At 41.8% G+C, this 21,513-nt stretch overlaps 2 protein-coding genes across 2 annotated transcripts; one reads left to right on the top strand and one right to left on the bottom strand.

Moving 5' to 3' along the window:
• Window positions 1-8,282: 8,282 nt before the first annotated feature.
• On the top strand, window positions 8,283-11,003 carry spink4 (serine peptidase inhibitor, Kazal type 4). The gene is made up of 4 exons (XM_021619330.2): window positions 8,283-8,423; window positions 8,750-8,784; window positions 9,196-9,308; window positions 10,892-11,003. Exons 1-4 carry the CDS (start codon window positions 8,369-8,371, stop codon window positions 10,935-10,937), a joined length of 249 nt encoding a protein of 82 aa, XP_021475005.2. The 5' UTR covers window positions 8,283-8,368; the 3' UTR covers window positions 10,938-11,003.
• Window positions 11,000-15,545, bottom strand: LOC110533181 (beta-1,4-galactosyltransferase 1). The gene is made up of 7 exons (XM_021617261.2): window positions 15,476-15,545; window positions 15,035-15,094; window positions 14,662-14,897; window positions 13,161-13,348; window positions 12,388-12,510; window positions 11,980-12,084; window positions 11,000-11,892 (listed from the first exon to the last, which is right to left on the bottom strand). The coding sequence occupies exons 1-7, from the start codon at window positions 15,543-15,545 to the stop codon at window positions 11,754-11,756; spliced, it is 921 nt and encodes a 306-aa protein (XP_021472936.2). The 3' UTR covers window positions 11,000-11,753.
• Between the last annotated feature and the right edge of the window lie 5,968 nt (window positions 15,546-21,513).

Here is a 21,513-nt window from a genome sequence, read left to right as displayed (position 1 = left end):
TTTTACTAGCGTTTAAGAGCAGTTGGAGGCCACGGAAGGAATGTTGTATGGCATTGAAGCTCGTTTGGAGGTTAGTTAACATGGTGTCCAAAGAAGGGCCAGATGTATACAGAATGGTGTCGTCTGTGTAGAGGTGGATCAGGGAATCACCCGCAGAAAGAGCAACATTGTTGATATATACAGAGAAAAGAGTTGGCCCGAGAATTGAACCCTGTGGTACCCCCATAGAGACTGCCAGAGGCCCGGACAACAGGCCCTCCGATTTGACACACGATTTGACACAAGGCAGTCATTTGAGAAACCAAGGCTGTTGAGTCTGCCGATAAGAATACAGTGATTGACAGAGTCGAAAGCCTTGGCCAAGTTGATTAAGATGGCTGCACAGTACTGTCTTTTATCGATGGAGGTTATGATATTGTTTAGTACCTTGAGTGTGACTGAGGTGCACCCGTGACCAGCTCGAAAACCGGATTGCACAGCGGAGAAGCCAATCAGTTGCCATACCAGGTGGTGATGCAACCAATGGTTGATGGTGCAGCTGTAGAACTTCTTGAGGATCTGGGGACCCATGCCAAAACTTTTCACTCTTCTGAGGGGGAAATGGTTTTGTTGTGCCCTCTTCACAACTTTGTTGGTGTGTTTGGACCATAATAGTTTGTTGGTGATGTGGACACCAAGTAACTTGAAACCCTCGACCCGCTCCACTACAGCCCCGTCGATGTTAATGGGGGCCTGTTTGGCCCTCCTTTTCCTGTAGTCCACGATCAGCTCCTTTGTCTTGCTCACATTGAGAGAGAGGTTGTTGTCCTGGCACCACACTGCCAGGTCTCTGATCTCCTCCCTATAGGCTGTCTCATCATTGTCGGTGATCAGGCCTACCACTGTTGTGTCGTCAGCAAACTTAAGGTGCTTGGCCACAAAGTTGTGGGTGAACAGGGAGTACAGGAGGGGCTAAGCACGCACCCCATGGGGGACCCAATGTTGAGGATCAGCGTGGCATATGTGTTGTTGCTTACCCTTACCACCTGGGGGCGGCCTGTCAGGAAGTCCAGGATCCAGTTGCTGAGGGAGGTGTTTAGTCCCAGGGTCCTTAGCTTAGTGATGAGCTTTGTGGGCACTATGGTGTTGAACGCTGAGCTGTAGGCAATGAACAGCATTCTCACATAAACTACCATTTAAAAGTTTGGGGTCACTTAGAAATGACCTTGTTTTTGAAAGAAAAACAAATTTCTTGTCAATTAAAATAACATAAAATTGATCAGAAAAACAGTTTAGACATTGTTAATGTTGTAAATGACTATTGTAGCTGGAAACAGCAGATTTTTAATGGAATATCTACATAGGCATACAGAGGCCCATTATCAGCAACCCTCACTCCTATGTTCCAATGGCACGTTGTGCTAGCTAATCCAAGTTTATAATTTTAAAAGGTTAATTGATCATTAGAAAACCCTTTTGTAATTATGTTAGCACAGCTGAAAATTGTTGTTCTGATTAAAGAAGTAATAAAACTGGCCTTCTTTAGGCTAGTTGAGTATCTGGAGCATCAGCATTTGTGGATTAAATTACAGGCTCAAAATGGCCAGAAACAAATAACTTTCTTCTGAAACTCGTCAGTCTATTCTCATTCTGAGAAATGAAGGCCATTCCATGTGAGAAATTTCCAAGAAACTGAAGATATTATACAACGCTGTGTACTACTCCCTTCACAGAACGGCGCAAACAGACGAATCACAAGTCCTCAACTGGCAGCTTTATTAAATAGTACCCGCAAAACACCAGTCTCAACGTCAACAGTGAAGAGGCACCTCCGGGATGCTGGCATTCTAGGCAGAGTTGCAAAGAAAAAGCCATATCTGACTGGCCAATAAAAATAAAAGATTAAGATGGGCAAAAGAATATAGACACTGGACTGGAGGTCGACCGATTAATCGGAATGGCCAATTAATTAGGGCCGATTTCAAGTTTTCACCTTTATCTAACCAGGTAAGCTATTTTTGGACACCGATTTGGCCGATTTTTTAAATCTTTATTTAACTAGGCAAGTCAGTTAAGAACACATTCTTATTTTCAATGACAGCCTAGGAACGGTGGGTTAACTGCCTCGTTCAGGGGTAGAATGACAGATTTTTTACCTTGTCAGCTCGGGGGATTCAATCTTGCAACCTTACAGTTAACTAGTCCAACGCTCTAACCACCTGCCTCTCATTGCACTCCACGAGGAGACTGCCTGTTACGCGAATGCAGTAAGCCAAGGTAAGTTGCTAGCTAGCATTAAACTTATCTTATAAAAAACAATAAATCAATCAATCATAATCACTAGTTAACTACACATGGTTGATGATACTACTAGTTTATTTAGCGTGTCCTGCGTTGCATTTAATCGATGCGGTGCGTATCGTTGCTCCAATGTGTACCTAACCATAAACATCAATGCCTTTCTTAAAATCAACACACAGAAGTATATATTTTTAAACCTGCATATTTAGTTAAAATAAATCCAGGTTAGCAGGCAATATTAACCGGGTGAAATTGTGTCACTTCTCTTTGTAACGCTCAATGAGTGAATAGGTGTGGAGTCAGGCGCAGAGAGCAAAGGATGCGGGAAAAACACGCTTTAATGTCCAGAAATAATCACAGGAACAAAAATAGTATACCAAACCAGGTATAACTACAGAACAAAAGTACCCTATCGTGAAAAATAAAAGGACAGCGAGAAACCCAAATGAAAACACTAACCACTCTAACACATACAGATGAACAAGCCCGCACAAACAGAAGTGGGCTGAACGAACTTAAATAACCCCACCCTAACAACCAAACAAGGAACAGGTGAAACCAATTAGACAAAACCAAACGAACACAGAACAAAGGATCGGTGGCAGCTAGTAGACCGGCGACGACAACCGCCGATCGCCACCTGAACAAGAAGGGGAGTCACCTTCGGTAATATTTGTGACACTCTTGCGTTCATTGCATGCAGAGTCAGTGTATATGCAACAGTTTGGGCCGCCTAATTTGGCAGAATGTTACGTAATTATGACATAACATTGAAGGTTGTGCAATGTAACAGGAATATTTAGACTTATGGATGCCACCCGTTAGATAAAATACAGAACGGTTCCGTATTTCACTGAAAGAATAAACGTCTTGTTTTCGAGATGATAGTTTCCGGATTTGACCATATTAATGACCTAAGGCTCGTATTTCTGTGTGTTATCATGTTATAACTAAATCTATGATTTGATAGAGCAGTCTGACTGAGCGATGGTAGGCAGCAGCAGGCTCGTAAGCATTCATTCAAACAGCACTTTCGTGCTTTTGCCAGCAGCTGTTTATGACTTCAAGCCTATCAACTCCCGAGATTAGGCTGGTGTAACCGATGTGAAATGGCTAGCTAGTTAACGGGGTGCGCTCTAATAGCTTTCAAACGTCACTCGCTCTGAGACTTGGAGTGGTTGTTCCCCTTGCTCTGCAAGAGCCGTGGCTTTTGTGGAGCGATGGGTAACGCTGCTTCGAGGGTGGCTGTTGTCGTTGTGTTCCTGGTTCGAGCCCAGGTAGGAGTGAGGAGATGGACCGAAGCTATACTGTTACACTGGCAATACTAAAGTGCCTATAAGAACATCCAATAGTCAAAGGTTAATGAAATACAAATGGTATAGAGAGAAATAGTCCTATAATTCCTATAATAACTACAACCTAAAACTTCTTACCTGGGAATATTGAAGACTCATGTTAAAAAGAACCACTAGATTTCATATGTTCTCCAGGGTCTCCCACTCGTCTTTCTATTCTGGTTAGCGCCAGTTTGCACTGTTTTGACATTTACACTACATGACCAAAAGTATGTGGACACCTGCTTGTTGAACATCTCATTCTGGGAATGCTTACCACTAGATGTTGAAACATTGCTGCAGGGACGTTCTTCCATTCAGCCAAAAGGGCATTAGTAAGGTTGGGCACTGATGTTGGGCGATTAGGCCTGGCTCGCAGTTCCAGATCATCCCAAAGGGCTTCGATGGGGTTGAGGTCAAGGCTCTGTGCAGGCCAGTCAAGTTCTTCCACACTGATCTCGACAAACCATTTCTGTATGGACCTGGCTTTGTGCATGGGGGCATTGTCATGCTGAAACAGGAGAAGGCCTTCCCCGAACTGTTGCCACAAAGTTGGAAGCACAGAATCGTCTAGAATGTCAGTGTATGCTGTAGCTTTAAGATTTCCCTTCACTGGATCTAAGGAGCCTAGCCCGAGCCATGAAAATTCCCAGACCATTATTCCTCCTCCACCAAACTTTACAGTTGCCACTATGCATTCGGACAGGTAGCATTCTCCTGGCATCCGCCGACCCTTGGCATTGCGCATGGTAATCTTAGACTTGTATACGGCTGCTCGGCCATGAAAATCCATTTCATGAAGCTTCTGACAAACAGTTATTGTGCTGATGTTGCTTCCAGAGGCAGTTTGGAACTCGGTAGTGAGTGTTGCAACCCGAGGACAGCACACCAGAGACAGTCTGAGATTTCTTCTGGAGTGAAATGTTTAGGTATTCAAGCTCTCCAAGAACAGCAGAAGCAAGTGTGAGGCCCAACACGGTCTTGCCTTTGCTGAAGTGATCAAATAAGCCACTGGCAGTTGAAGCTGTCTTGGATGCAGTTTATTCCATCTCCTTTAGGCTGCTTAGTACCCGATATTACTGCCCCAGCACAGCTCTAATAGCAGTATTCCACACAGTTAACCCTGTTGGACATAGGGGTTTCAGGGTGGTCAGGTGTGTATCTTCGGACGTGGCAATTGATTCAAACATGTTCTTAAACTTTCCTGACTGTCAATAGAGGACACATAACTGATGGACTCAAGAAAGGGAATTCCGGATCAGTGTGGAGGCTGGGCAGCTAGCCTGTGTAATCAGATTTAGTGTGCTCCACAATGCACGTAGTGGGCCAATGGCTGCTGCCTCCTCACAATTGCCTGTGCACTTTCCTGCCATGTTTGAGGCACCATCGTAACTCTGCCCACGCAAGCCAGACATGGGCCAATTGAGCCTCAACAACACAGTTGCCACTTTCGCAATGCCCTCGCCTGTTCTCTCCAACACCCTGTATAGCCCAATAAACTCCTCGTGAGGGACAAGGTCATGGTCAACATAACGCAGGCCGACACTCTCCTGTTCAGCGCCAGAGACATCTTTAGTACCATCAACAATTACTGACAATTGTACAATCGGAAGAGACCTAATCTCAGCTGCAATGCCTCGAATGACTGTATTGGTCATGATGTTCAGAATTTCATTCTGTGCTTTCATTCTGTGCTTTATATTGTGGTACACTCTGTTAACCACTTCAGCAAAATGGGATCATCCTCCTCTGCCCTAAGTTTCAAAAGCTGTTATAAATTCCCACTGTCATCCGTGTGGCCTCTAACGGCTTGTCGCTGTCTTGCTACATGCTGCACCGAACTAACAATTTTCATCAAGCAATGCCTTGCGTCCTGCTGCTGTTTACCCCACACGCTGGATAACTGGGCACTGATTGGTTTTAGCTGGTGTGCTGTTAAAGTTACAAAGTGGCGGTGGGTTTGGCAGTTTTGATGTGCTGTGAATTTTACAATGGCTTTTCTCCAGTTCCTAAATCCTGCACTAATGAAGGCAGCATCTGCTCTTTGGCCAAATTATGGTTGGCTATAAAACTCTTGGCTACAGTGAAAACAACACTCCTTTTATTGGTGGATTATAATGTAGCCAGGAGAAATTGCGAAACCATTTCTCTTGAAACGTTAACAGTGTTGGCAAGAGTTTGCAGTTCTATAAATTGTGGGTGTGGCTGATATGGTTTTGTGCCATCACTGAGGTAACTGGACAATGCTGTGCCACTGTCCCCTATACTGGTTTTTGTATGGTTTTTGGATAAATGCCGAAAATAAGGTCTGTGGTTAACACAAGTTTAGGAGATCTTTTTTTATTTTGTTGTATGAGATAATCTTCATAAGCTAAAGTTACTTTTTGTGAATTTGGAAGAATTTATGTAATTTTAAAAACCATATAAAGACTTCATAATTCATAGAAGGCTTTGAAAATCACAATGTGCTGTTTTCACATACTGTATACACCCTGGTATGGTGCTGGAGATAATGAAACGAGGTTGAAAAGTGGCGGAATTGCCCTTTAATCATTAATGGGGAAAAACACAAAACACAATATCCTGACACAATCAGTCCCTATTCTATATGACATGCAATAATATCCTACTTGTTCTACAGAATGCATTTCTAACTCAGCATTATGTAACATAAGACAAATTCAATTCCATCTTTCATCGAATCAGATGGGCTTATTCATCACAAAACCATTTGATGTTGCCAATTATTTTAATTATTATTTCATTGGCAAATTGGGCAATTATATTCGTGCATAAAAAAAACAATAATGAAAGAAAAGCAGTGTAATTTTGAATTTTGTAAAGTTAGTGTGGGAGAGGTGGAAAAATTATTGTTAACGATAACCTCCTGGAATTGACAACTTAGATGGAAAGTTACTGAGGATGGTAGTTGACTCTATAGCCACTCATATCAGTCATTTCTTTAATCTGAACCTAGAGGAAAGTCTTTGTCCTCAGGCCTGGAGGGAAGCCAAAGTAATTCCGCTAGTGGTTAGAGCGTTGGACTAGTAACTAGTAATCCCCGAGCTGACAAGGTACAAATCTGTCATTCAGCCCCTTTCATTCTGCTGCTGTGTGTGATGCTCCAGGCAGTTAACCCACTGTTCCTAGGCCATCATTGAAAATAAGAATTTGTTCTTAACTGACTTGCCTGGTTAAATAAAGGTAAAATCAATTTTAAAAAGAGGGTGAATGGGCAAGGCAGAAAATGTATGCGCCTTTGAGCATGGTAGTAGGTGCCAGGCCGCACCGGTTTGTGTGAATAACTGCAACGCAGCTCTCAACAGTTTCCTGTGTCTATCAAGAATGGTCCACCGTAAAGTACATCCAGCCAACTTGACACAACTTTTGGAAGCACTGGATATAACATGGCCCAACATGGCCCTGACGGATTGAGGTTGTTCTAAGGGGCATAGTGGGCAAGGGGGGTGCAACTCAATATTAGGAACGTGTTTCTAATGTTTGACATACACTGTGTTGATTTCCCTCCTATGAGAGTAGGTTTCATTGAATTCCAGCAATTCCATTTGTCTCTTTGCAGGGAAACCGGAATGGACATTTCGATCATGAGCGTGGGAGGAAGTGCTTGACTGGCTACCAATCCACATCGCTCCGGCCAAACGCCACAGCCATTAACGTTTCTTCTCCACGTTGAGACTGGATATGCTTCCTCCCTGACGACTTCTGGAATGCGAACACATTCAAACCGGTTCTGATTGGTCCCAGAAACCATTGGGTTTGTCCAGAGCCGGCCTACACGAATCACGAATTAGGTCATTTTGACGTGAGCACAAAGGACTTCTAGGATAGCAGGTTCAGACTGATGTATGGAGAGATCGATAGAGCAGCGGAATTAAATGAAAGATGAGTCGTCAGACAAGGGAGCTGCTAGGGGGGTCTGACATCACCAAACAAATGACATCATCATGACCAGATAATAAATTAATTGGAAATAAAGAAAGTGACCTCAGTTTATTCTATGGGAGTTTCCTATGGCTCACACATTACAAAAACACCACACTTTAATACAAAGCGTATAGCCCAATAGACATTCAATAACAACAAAAAATACATACAATTTAAGTTCACGAAATATGATATATCTCCAGGTCTGAGAACTTTACATTCCATAGCCCTTGTTTGATGTAGAACAATAACCCAGTATTGGTAAACTAAAAGTAATGCTGTCTTCAAATGCTCCTTGAAAAGGTGAAAGGTCAGAGATGATACTTCACAACTCGTAAACTTGGGTATCAAAATCATCTCAGACTTTCCCACAACAAGGATGGTCATTTAAGGGGTTATTTCAGAGTTGAAGCCTTCCTGTGGTACATGTAAAGTGTAACTACAACAATTAACTGAAAAAAAAGGTTCAGGATATCACCCAGGCCCTCCACAATTAGCTAGAAAACTCTAAGGTGAATTCTTAGAAATGTAAAACTACAGCACTTCAATGTGTATTTCATCATCTTCTGCAGAGTAAAGTCCATTTGTGTCTCAAATGGCACCCTACTCCTTATATAGGGCACTACATTTGACTAGGGTTTGACCAGGGTTGATAGGACTAATATAGTGCACTATATTATAGGGGATAGGGTGCTATGTGGGACGCAGCCCAACTCCTGTCAGCTGTGAAAGTTCTCACACCTGCTGCTTCACAATAACCACTGAGAGACTGTTAGATAGGGCACTCTCGCTGTCTGTCCACTGACAACATGGCTGGAAAAGTAGTGATGCTGCTGTGTGTGATGCTCCTCGTCGCCTTTGCAGGTCAAGTACAACTGTTTTCTGTGTGATATCTTGGGGTTTAATAAAGTTTATTGAATTTAATTGAATACTCAAAGAAAGCATTGATTGAACCGTGGAGTATTTCAGTAACTATGGGAAAAGCTTGATTCTGCCACCTGCTGGAGTCGAGGGACTATGAAACTATGTTGAAACTATTAAGGCTAGATGATATACCAGTTTTAATGTACAGTACATGAGATGATGGTTAAATGTGTATGATGTTACCTTAACCTCCATGGTCTGACATTGTAATAACATTCTTGAGGTGATTTGAATAAACATTGTAACATACTATTTGTTTTCTTCAGGCGCAGAAGAAGAGAACTCTGGACTTTACAGAAAGGTAAGGCTGATCTTGACATGTTTAATGTAAATGCTGCTTTGTAAACCAAACCTGGTGTGAATTCAGCTGGGGGTAAAATTCCCCCTAGGTACAGATTAAGGATCAGCTTCCCCTCCCCCAATCATAACCTTAACCATTAGCGGGGAAAACGCAAAACCCAAGATCAGCATCTAGAGACAATTTCACCCTAGTCTGTGAATTAGGGTGAATCATGAAACCTTCAGAAAGTGTCAGCAGATAGAAATGTAATCAGTAGAGCCTGACACAATCGACCCCTATTCCACACGACATGCAATCATATCGTTCATACTTGTTCTACACAATGCATTTCTAACTCAGCATTTCGAAACATGACACTCTCCCGACTGCCCATGCTCTTGGTCTTAACAGTAATGTGATATTGTTTTGCAGCCATCTTGTGTTGATATGGTGGAGATTCTGGCTTGCCCTATGAACTTGGCTCCTGTGTGTGGCTCCGATGGCAACACCTACCCCAACGAGTGTGCACTCTGTGTCCAGAGACAGTGAGTACTGTACCGACCTGGGTTAAAGTATCATTTGAAATCATTTCAGATTCTTACAACTGGGCTTGATTGAGCTTGCCTGGCACAATGGAACCAATAGACTAGTTCCAAAACGGCTAACCCTGCCCATCAGGCATTCCAGACAAGTTGAAACACACAAAAAGTATTGGAATGATGTCTCTGGTACACAGCTGCTCCTTTCTCACAGCCCTGTCCCACCATATCACTATAAAGCTGTGAGAGTCAGTTTACAGGAAACAACACTCAACACCTCCAGGTTAACACTGAAGTACAAGGGACTGAATTGACTCAAACCAGTATTTCAGGAAAATCCACATTCTGTAGGCTCCTCCGATGTAATGTTGTGCCCACTAAAGTGCTTCTGGAACCACGTTTCCATCCACAGTTTATGTGAGTAAAGTCATACCTTATTTAAAAAAAAAAAACATGACAGCTGTGATGGAAACAGGTAGTTTAGGTAACATTTTATAAATGCCAACAGATAGGCCTAATTTGTTGGACATGGTGGGCTCTTTTTGTGTCGGTGTAATGAATTATGCGAGAAATGGTGGTGGAAATGCCATTAAGCACACATGTTGATATAATGACCATAATATCAGAGTAAACTTGAAGTCACGCGATGATATGGTGTGTGGTCCTCCCACTACAACTCTGGAAAGCATGTCGATTATTAGGCTACAGATTAAATAAATGATGATGAACATCACAGGGTGGTGAAAGTACAAGATGACCTTGATGCTCCTTTCCAATACATATCGAGGGTCTTATTTTGGTGACATGATGATCAATGCTTGACTGCCGTTTGACAAATAAAAACATTCTCCTTATGTAGACTAGCTGCGAGCTGTTGTCTAGAGCGCAGGTACCAAGACCAGAGTAGGTACATTTGCTATTTAACGCAACAGTTTTTGTGACATAACTATCGGTAGAGTTGAAAATGCAATGGAAACACATTGAACTTTAGATCTTTATTCGGTACATGAAAACGTAAGCGAAAAAGTACATTTTGTGTGCGCTGCGTCATCAAGCGCTGAATTTGATCTGAAAAGGGTCCGTTTGGTGGAAACACACCACTGGTGGGAAAATGTGCTTGTTTTCTTTGTGTGGACTTTAGAATATTTAGAATCTGTCTCCAATTGGATGGAAACCTAGATAATGACACACAGATACTACGGATGTAGGATCTTAATTTGAGCCAGTTTGCTACAGCAGGAAAAAAAAATCCTGCAGCAAACAGGAAATGTGAATTATTATGTGGATTATAATGAATGGATATTTTTGTATGGGTTAGCACATTTTTCATTAGGGCAAATCAAGTCTGCAATTTCTAAATTGAAATGACAAACTTTAGAAGCCTTTTTTTTAAACTCAAATACACTACACGTTTGCATTTCCTGCTGTGCAAGAATATTCTCAGCAACAAAAGAGTGATCAAATTAAGACTCCATGAGAGCAGGTTTCATTGAATTCCATTTGAATGTGTAATACAACCATATTGAACATAATTCATACCCAACGACATAATAAATAAATCATGACATGAACAATTCCTTTCTCTACAGGGAAACCAGAACGGACATCTTAGTATTGAAGGAGGAGAGCTGCTAGTGGGATCTGACATCACCAAATAAATGACATCATCATGACCAGATAATAAAGCAATTGGCAAATAAAGAAGAGGTCTCTGTCATTTTATTTTGAACAGTTGAACATTTTGTTGGAGTTTCCCATGGCTCACACAGTAGCCACACTCTAATAGCCCAATTTCTACAAAATACTAAATTAAAGTTCAGATTTACACACAGAAAATAACTTAAAGGAGGAAAGGCAACACATTCGATCAACAAAAATATCAACAAGCATCTCTGAAACCTTTACATCCCAAAGCCCTTGCTTGTGTACACTAGTGTAGGGCAAAAATACAGTATTTGTAAACCTAAAGTTTGCTCCTTGAAAAGGTGAAAGGTCAGAGATGAAACGTCGCAACTTGGGTATCAAAATCATCTCAGACTTTCCCACTTGTAATTGGAACTTGGAGGGGGGTTATTTCAGAGTTGTGACCTTGTTTTTCCGAGTTACGGCGAAAGCAGTTGAAGGTGTCCCGCCTACACAATGCTCTGCCAATTGGGCCGCTCGAGGGACAAAAGTGCCAATTAGTAGGTGGATATCATGACACCTCCTCAAAGATTCATGCTAAGTCATGTTTGCATCATAACCGCTGCAGCCTCTGCAAAAGGTTATTGGTTAATGCAACAAATAGATTGTGCGCTGCCCTCTTACCAAGCATCTCTCGTACTGTTCTGGGCAGTTTTCTTGACCTCATTCCAGATGGTTCCTGCCTTCTTCACAGGGCCGGATTTACAAACGGGCACGCAGGGCCCTGCTTGTCCATCTCTTCCTCATTCATCCTTTGTCCATGTCTTCTTAATCTTCGGGTGGCATCCCCACGTCTACTGTAATCTTTGTGAACAGGTCATGCTTTTCAACTGCAACAACTTCGTACTCGAGAGAGTTGAGGCCATCGGTATCCATCGTCTTTAACGTGTGAGCTATTCTCTTGAACCTGCAGGGCAAAATAATCAACTGTCATCAACATTTGGAGTATAGTTGGGGAACGTGTTTAGTGAACGCGGTTGTTCTAAAGCTTTACCTCTGAGGATTGTCGTTGTTATTTTTGTCTCTCTCGTGACGGATCATCCGGCATTTTCCGACTACGCCGTCCGGACGAGAGATGGACATTTTTCTGTTATCCACCCTATGGAAATCAGACCAGTGATAGGAATTTGATAAAAATTATATTTTATTTATCACTTAAAAAAAAAAAAAAAGCATCCTCTCCAGCACACCTGCAATGTCAACATAATGTGACGATGGCAGGTGTCAATGTTTTGTAGTCGAAAAGATAAGTGATAAGGGAAATATGTGTTTCTGATGGCGTCATCCGGAGATACTGATAACATCATCCAGTGTGCATCATGTGATTTTATGAGCAGGCAAACGTAAGTAAGATCAACAGTTACGATGTGCTACATGTCTATGAGGTTAAACGTTTTCTGACCTGTTGAAAATGTCGTCATCTTCACCACCCCAGCCCCAGTAGTTGTTGGGAAAGCCGTTGATTTTCATGATCTGCTCTTTACTCAACGATGAGACACCGCCAAAGTACTGATTATAGGGCAACCTATGGAGGAGACGAAGACAATCAAATATACAGATATACTGGAAATACTAGCAGCTGTGATGGCTGAGTGGTTGAGGCGTTGTACGTGACGGGCTCTCCCTTGGTGGTCCACTGTAGCTCAGTGAGTAGAGCACGGAGCTTGCAATGTCAAAATAGTGGGTTTGATTCTCGGGGCCAATCAAATGTATGCATGCATGACTAAGTCACTTTGGATAAAAGTGTTTGCTAAATGTCATATGTTATGATATATTATAGTTTCCTGTTCTGTCGTGCTGTGCCTCCGAAGGTAGGAATTGAAGTGTTGGGGATGTATTCAATCCGTAGCGCTAAAGTTCTGCGTTGGAGCCAGAGTTACATTTAAAAGCAATGTTCCTGTGCAAGTGGAGACTGTATTCACAGCGGCATATGTCGGTTCAAGCGGAATCTGCATTTAAATCTCTTAACGCTTCAGCGAAACAGATTGAATCGAGTCCTTTCCCCCTTGGTAATACTGTAGGTATGAGGAAACATTAACAAACAATCTGGCATTTACCATGGTCATAACAATGAGTCAGCATTTAAACATTTAAAGTGATAGTTCACTCCAAAATAAAGGTTTTTGGTTGAGGTCTACACCATACTGTGGCACTGCGATAGGACTTGACACGTACTTGAAGCCATACTTGTCCATGGAGACAGACAGGTGTCTGGGCTGGCGGAAGCATTTGTAGGTGTTGCGGTCATCCATGGGGATGATGTCCACGTCACTGAACACAAAGCAGTCGTAGTCATACTCCTTCAGGGCCTCAGCATAGCCAATGTTCATCAGCTTGGCCCTGTTGAACGTGTTGTCTCCATCCTAATGAAGGTAAAAGGCATCCTCAAGATGAAGATTAAAGATCTTACTGTAAACCAATCAAATGTATTTATGAAGCACTTTTTAATTCAGCAGATGTCACAAAGTGCTATACAGAAATCCAGCCTAAAACCCCAAACAGCAAGCAATGCAAATGTAGAAGCACGGTGCTGTCGTGTCTGTGGCTATGCCGGATTAAGTGATATGACATGCCATTCTATAAAATAATTTCTCCGTAGTTAATATTACCTGATTGAGCTAATCATGTAAATGTAATTAACTAGAGAGTCGGGCACCACAAAATAATATTTATAGAGCTGTTATCTTCCGAATAAACTCTTAAAGACCTAGTAATATCTTACATCAATAGCAGTCAATATTAATCGTCATCTTAATTCAGTCTCATCTGAAAGTTGTAAATTCTTGGTTATCTGCACGAACCCTGGCTAACAGGTTGAACCAGCAATAGAAAATTGGGTTTAATTATTTATTTACTAAATACCTAACTAATCACACAGAATTACACATACACATAATTAAATCATAACTTGATTACAAATTACGTCATAAAGGAAAACGTCCCTAGTGGGCGGAACAGATATGACAGCAGGTTACACAAAATAAAATGGGCTGGGTTTGAGTGAAAGAGCGGGAAGACTGAAGAACGAAGGGAAGAAGCTGTGCTATCGTAAATACAGTATCTTATGCATTCTAAATGACCGCCCATTTGGAAAAGGAAAATGCAATAAATATTTACTCTGAGCTGCGCTTCGGTAGGTTGGTGGTAGATGGAAGGCCGTGTTGCCCAACCGAGTCCTTTGAAGAATGTCTCTGGTTGTCAATTGGATACCAATAAGTACCACCGCATATGTTCCATTGGTCGGATTACCAGAATATAGTTCCTTTCCCCCCACCTTCTGATGTTCCCAGAATCTCTATGTTAACCAAGGGTTTTCCAAATGTAACCTCAGTAGGGTAGAGAGAGGAAAAAGGGGGGGAAGAGGTATTTATGACTGTCATAAACCTACCCCCCAGGCCAACGTCATGACAGTGGCTAGGAAAAACTCCCTAAAAAAGCAGAAACCTAGAGCGGAATCAGGCTCTAGGTCATTTAAGGGCCAGTTTTCTGGAAAAACATTAGGCCTAATTCTGGTTTTACTAGCATGTTGAATGGAGAATCTCCATTGTAATCGTTATTTAGTCCAGGCTTAGGCTTAATTTGTTTCCCGGAAACAGGCCCTAAGTGTTTCATTCAAGTGTTTAAATGTAAGTGTTCAATTTAAGTTTTACATTTCTGAATGTGTGTTGTACTGTACCTGATTGATAACATAGACGCCATAGTCCAGCTGTTGGCGCTGAAGGATGGGATGGAGGTAGTAGAGCCAGAACTTGAGGTGCTCGTCACGAAGGCGGAAGGGGATGATGAGAGCAACCTTTTGGAGGGCGACACAGTCATGTGGTTTGTAGCGACCTCCTTCCTGCAGACGTGGGTTCTCCTTCCTCACTGTATCCAAGCTGACAGGCGTAGAGAACTCAACCCTGAGAGGCCCCACTGCAGATCAGGAGAAAAGCTACATTAAATCAACTTAAAATCTATTCACGTGGCGACTTGATGCCTTTAGAAATGGTATCAGTACTTATTGGTATTGATAGAGAATTACAATTATTGTTTTCTATGTTACCATGTACCTAGAAGTGGAGAGGGATCTGGGCATTTCTTTAATTCTTGGGTTTTGGTCTCTGTAGTTTCTGAAAAATCAAATATTAAATTGTTTCAGGTGTTGGACAAAAGAAAATGTGAATAAAATGATGCCTTGCAAAAGTATTATTTAATCCCCTTGAATTTCTTCAAATTTGATTTGTGTTACAAAATGGGATTCAAATGGATTTAATCGACATTTGTTGTCAATAATGTACACAAAATACTCTGTAATGTCAAAGTGGAAGACATATTTTATATTTTTTTAAGATAACTCAAATCTAGTTGTTGCATCAGTATTCAGACCCTTTGTTTAGCCAAGCCTAAATTAGTTCAGGAGTAAAATGTGGCTTAACAAATCACATAATAAGTTACACGGACTCACAATTTCTGTTGGTGTCCATTTTGAAAGTGCTGAACGAAAGGCCTACCTTGCCGCAGCTCGTTTGCTTGCACTTGCTTATACTTGGAGCTAAGTGTTAATGAGAAATTAACAAACATAAGGAATTTACTGAACATAAATGTAATAATGTTTGTCTTTGGTTCATGATTATTGGAGAATGCAGTTCTTATCGACTTACACAAGTCCACAAGGAGTCAGTATAAACTTTCTTCATTCAAGCAAGTCAGCCAAATCAGGTGTAGCAGTGGTAAGGATTCACTCCATGTTGCTGAAGGGAAAGCTCTGCTGTTGGGACAGCTTTATGTAGGCCCTAACAGTTTATGGGCACTGTTTGTCACCGTTATAGTGCAATTAATGTATTGTTTAGTGTTGTGTTGTGTAGTGGCTTTGCTGGCATGCATAAAAAAACAATTGGTTGAGTTTGCCCCACCAAGATTTCCATGCTAAAATGGCAACTGCGTATTTGTACATTTTGAAGTGATAAAGTATTGATTCTTTGAAGTGAAGTGTTTAAACTTGTTTTAATTGTTACACCATTATTCAAAATGAACAATTGTGTCTAATGAACTAATGTTGATAAGTCACATATTACAGTCCTGCAATAAAGAGGGGAAGGGGTTCTGTCTGTAATGTGTCTGTGTGTCTGTGTTGTATTCTCAAATGAACATTTCCTTCGTGTCTAGCTGTAAGATCTCCAGTCTGTTTTATTTGATTGTCACTCTGTCTCAGTATATCAGCTATCTGAATCCATTTAGCAGCTTATCATACAGCATGCAGCCACAGGCTTACAGTATGATGGCATGACTGGCCTTATGGTCAGCTGTCATCTGAAGCAGAGAATAGCAACAGTGCATTCGGAAAGCATTCAGACCCGTTGACTTTTTCCACATTTTGTTACGTTACGGCCTTATTCTGAAATAGATTGTCGTTTTTTCCCCCTTATCAGTCTACACACATTACCCTATAATGACAAAGCAAAAACAGGTTTTTAGAAATCTTTGCAAAATGTATTAAAAATAAAAAATGGAAATATCACATTTACATAAGTATTCAGACCCTTTACTCAGTACTTTGTTGAAGCACCTTTGGCAGCGATTACAGCCTCGAGTCTTCTTGGGTATGACGCTACAAGCTCGGCACACCTGTATTTGGAGAGTTTCTCCCATTCTTCTCTGCAGATCCTCTCAAGTTCTGTCAGGTTGGATGGGGAGCTTCGCTGCACAGCTATTTTCAGGTCTCTTCAGAGATGTTTGATCGGGTTCAGGTCCGGGCTTTGGCTGGGCCACTCAAGGACATTCAGAGACTTGTCCTGTGGCCACTCCTGCATTGTCTTGGCTGTTTGATTAGGGTCATTGTCCTGTTGGAAAGTGAACCTTCGCCCCAATTTGAGGTCCTGAGCACTCTGGAGAAGGTTTTCATCAAGGATCTCTCTGTACTTTGTTCTGTTTATATTTCCCTCGATCCTGACTAGTTTTCCAGTCCCTGCCTCTGAAAAACATCCCCACAGCAGGATGCTGCCACCACCAAAGTTCACTGTAGGGATGGTGCCAGGTTTCCTCCAGATGTGGCTCTTGGCATTCAGGCCAAAGAGTTCAATCTTGGTTTCATCAGACTAGAGAATTTTGTTTCTCAAGGTCTGAGATTCCTTTAGGTACCTTTTGGCAAACTCCAAGCGAGCTGTCATGTGCCTTTTACTGAGGAGTGGCTTCCGTTTGGCCACTCTACCATAAAGGCTTGAATGGTGGAGTGCTGCAGAGATGGTTGTCCTTCTGGAAGGTCCTCCCATCTCCACAGAGGAACTCTGGAGCTCTGTCAGAGTAACCATTGGAATCTTGGTCACCTCCCTGACCAAGATCCTTCTCCCCCGATTGCTCAGTTTGGCCAGGCGGACAGCTCTAGGAAGAGTCTTGGTGGTTCCAAACTTCTTCTATTCAAGAATGATGCAGGCCACTTTGTTCTTGGGGACCTTCAATACTGCAGACATTTTTTGGTACCCTTCACCAGATTTGTGGCTCGACACAATCCTGTCTCGGAGCTCAATGGACAATTCCTTCGACCTCATTGCTTGGTCTTTTCTCTGACATGCACTGTCAACTGTGGGATCTTATGTAGACAGGTGTGTGCCTTTCCAAATCAGGTTCAATCAATTGATATGTTGATTCTCATAGCAAAGCGTCTGAATACATATGTAAATAAGGTATTTCTGTTTTTATTTTTTATACATTTGCAAAATTGTCTAAACCTGTTTTCGCTTTGTCATTATGTGGTATTGTGTGTAGATTGATGAGGAAAACAATGTATTTAATACATTTTAGAATTAGGCTGTAACGTAACAAAATGTGGAAAAAGGGAAGGGGTATGAATACTTTTCGAATGCACTGTACATCTTGTTCTTGCCCTCTGAAGGGACACCTTTTAAGAAATATAACGCTATATGAAAGCTAATAATCACATCATTTCGTCAACCACAGCCTTTTAGCTTACTATGCCATACATGTGCCATTAAATGACATCATTTAAAAAATATCTAGCTTATTGTCAAATGTCTTCGGTCTTCAGTGACCTTACTTTTAAAACATAATCACAGTAGTGTCCGAATATCCATATATTTGCATATATTTCGAAGTCATATCGCACAGAACTTACCATTTTCCTTCGTTAGATTTTCTTTCCCTAAGTCTAACTCCAAGCGGATACCTCTATAATCGACTCCTGATTTTATTAATCCATCTTCACTTTGGGAATCCTTCAAACTGGACAGCAAAGCATTCCTACTCGACTCAGTAACATTCGAGTATCTCAACTGATACCAGAAATATACTGAGAAAGATAAGAGACATAAAAGCACAAGGCTGCAGAATATTTTTTTCAGCATCTCACCGCTGTGTCCCGTGAATCACAGGCTACAACACAAAAGTTTACTGGTAACGAGCTTCCCCACCACAGACATTGGTGCGCTCAACCTGCCTGGCCAGTTTTTCTGCCAAAATTTGACGTCGGATTACGAAACAAGGATTGACCAACCTTGTGTCTTTTGTGAGGCACTTTAAAGTCACATAAAAACCAACCTGTTGACAAGCCTCTGAACAAACCTGACAGTATCGGTATCTTGCCTTCTTAGTTTCTAGCAGCACCAGCCACCACTGGACTATGGTAGCGTGAAAATGAATTATTTTCCTGTATTTGATTTACTGTGGATAATAAACATGACTATGTGCCGGAAGACACAGACAGATGCATTCCCTTTTGGGGAAGGGAACATGAGTTAACCAAGCATGTTTATGTAACATATTTATTTAAGTAAATGTCACACGTTAGTCTATAATCATCTGCTGTAACTACAGTGCCTTCAGAAAGTATTCACACCACTTGAATTCTTCCACATTTTTTTTTGTGTTACAGCCTGAATTTAAAATGGATTAAATTGAGATTTTGTGTCAGTGGCCTACACACAATACCCCATAATGTCAAAGTCATAAAAAATAAAAAGCTTAAATGTCTTGAGTCAGTTAGGATTCAAACCCTTTGTTAGAGCAAGCCGAAATATGTTCAGGAGTAAAACTGTGCTTAACAAGTCACATAATACTTTGCATCGTCTCACTGTGTGCAACAATAGTGTTTAACATGATTTTTAAATGACTTACATTATCTTTTACCCCACACACAATTATCTATAAAGTCCCTCTGTCGAGCAGTGTATTACAAACACAGATTCAAACACAACGACGAGGTAGGTTTCCAAATGCTTCACAAAGAAGGGTAAAAAAAAAATATATATATATATATATATATATATATATATAGTACCAGTCAAAAGCTGGGACACACCTACTCATTCAAGGGTTTTTCTTTATTTTTACTATTTTCTAAATTATTGAAATTAATTGAAGACATCAAAACAATGAAATAACACATATGGAATCATGTAGTAACCCCAAAAATTGTGAAACTATTTACACTCTTGGCATTCTCTCAACCAGCTTCACCTGGAATGCTTTTCTGACAGTCTTGAAGGAGTTCCCACATTTGCTGAGCACTTGTTGGCTGCTTTTCCTTCACTCTGCGGTCCAACTCATCCCAAACCATCTCTTTTTTTTTTGTTGTTGAATTTTACCCCTTTTTCTCCCCAATTTCGTGGTGTCCAATTGTTGTAGTAGCTACTATCTTGTCTCATCGCTACAACTCCCGTACGGGCTCGGGAGAGACGAAGGTTGTAAGTCATGCGTCCTCCGATACACAACCCAACCAAGCCGCACTGCTTCTTAACACAGCGCGCATCCAACCCGGAAGCCAGCCGCACCAATGTGTCGGAGGCTACACCGTGCACCTGGCAACCTTGGTTAGCGCGTACTGCCCCCGGCCCGCCACAGGAGTCGCTGGTGCGCGATGAGACAAGGACATCCCTACCGACCAAGCCCTCCCTAACCCGGAAGACGCTAGGCCAATTGTGCGTCGCCCCACGGACCGGCCGATTACGACAGAGCCTGGGCGCAAACCCAGGGACTCTGATGGCACAGCTGGCGCTGCAGTACAGCGCCCTTAATCACTGCGCCACCCGGGAAGCCCCATCCCAAACCATCTCAATTGGGTTGACGTCGAGTGATTGTGGAGGTCAGGTCATTTGATGCAGCACTACATCCCTATCCTTCTTGGTCAAATAGCCCTTACACAGCCTGGAGGTGTGTTGGGTCATTGTCCTGTTGAAAAACAAATGATAGACCCACTAAGCACAAACCAGATGGGATGGCATATCACTGCAGAATGATGTGCTAGCCATGCTGGTTAAGTATGCCTTTAATTCCAAATAAATCACTGACAGTGTCACCAGCAAAGCACCATCACACCACCACCTCTATGCTTCACGGTGGGAACCACGCACGCGGAGATCATCCGTTCACCTACTCTGCGTCTCACAAAGACATGGTGGTTGGAACCAAAAATCTCCAATTTGGACTCATCAGACCAAAGGACAGATTTCCACCAGTCGTGTTTCTTGGCCCAATCAAGTCTCTTCTTATGGTGGTTTCTTTGCAGCGATTTGACCATGAAGGCCTGATTTAACGCAGTCTCATCTGAGCAGTTGAACAGTTGATGTTAACAATTGATGTCTGTTACTCTGCGAAGCATTTATTTGAGCTGCAATTAATGCTAATGAACGTATCCTCTGTAGCAGATGTAACTATTTAACTTACTTTCCTGTGGTGGTCCTCATGAGAGACAGCGCTTGATGTTTTTTTGCAACTGCACTTGAAGAAACTTTAAAAGATCCTGACATTTTCCGCATTGATTGACCTTCATGTTTTAATGTAATGATGGACTGTCTTTTTGCTTATTTGAGCTGGTCTTGGTATTTTACCTAATAGGGCTGGCTATATTCTGCATAACACTCCTACCTTGTCACAACACAACGGATTGCTCAAACATAAACTTTTAACAAGGCACACCTGTTAACTGAACTGCATTCCAGGTGACTTAACCCACTGTTCCTAGGCCGTCATTGAAAATAAGAATTAGTTCTTAACTGACTTGCCTAGTTAAATAAAGGTAAAATAAGTAAATAAAATGAAGCTGGTTGAGAGAATGCCAAGATTGTGCAAAGCTGTCATCAAAGTAAAGGGTGGCTACTTTGAAGAATCTCAAATCTAAAATATATTGTGATTTGTTTAACACTTTTTTTGGTTACTACATGATTCCATATGTGTTATTTCACGGTTTGACGTCTTCACTATTAATCAAATCAAATTTATTTATATAGCCCTTCGTACATCAGCTGATATCTCAAAGTGCTGTACAGAAACCCAGCCTAAAACCCCAAACAGCAAGCAATGCAGGTGTAGAAGCACGGTGGCTAGGAAAAACTCCCTAGAAAGGCCAAAACCTAGGAAGAAACCTAGAGAGGAACCAGGCTATGTGGGGTGGCCAGTCCTCTTCTGGCTGTGCCGGGTGGAGATTATAACAGAACATGGCCAAGATGTTCAAATGTTCATAAATGACCAGCATGGTCGAATAATAATAGGGCAGAACAGTTGAAACTGGAGCAGCAGCACGGTCAGGTGGACTGGGGAC

The sequence above is a fragment of the Oncorhynchus mykiss genome, chromosome 10 (genome assembly GCF_013265735.2).
Source record: "Oncorhynchus mykiss isolate Arlee chromosome 10, USDA_OmykA_1.1, whole genome shotgun sequence".
Classification (NCBI taxonomy): domain Eukaryota; kingdom Metazoa; phylum Chordata; class Actinopteri; order Salmoniformes; family Salmonidae; genus Oncorhynchus; species Oncorhynchus mykiss.
Note: the sequence above shows the minus strand (reverse complement) of the source record. Positions and strands in the feature narration are given on the sequence as shown.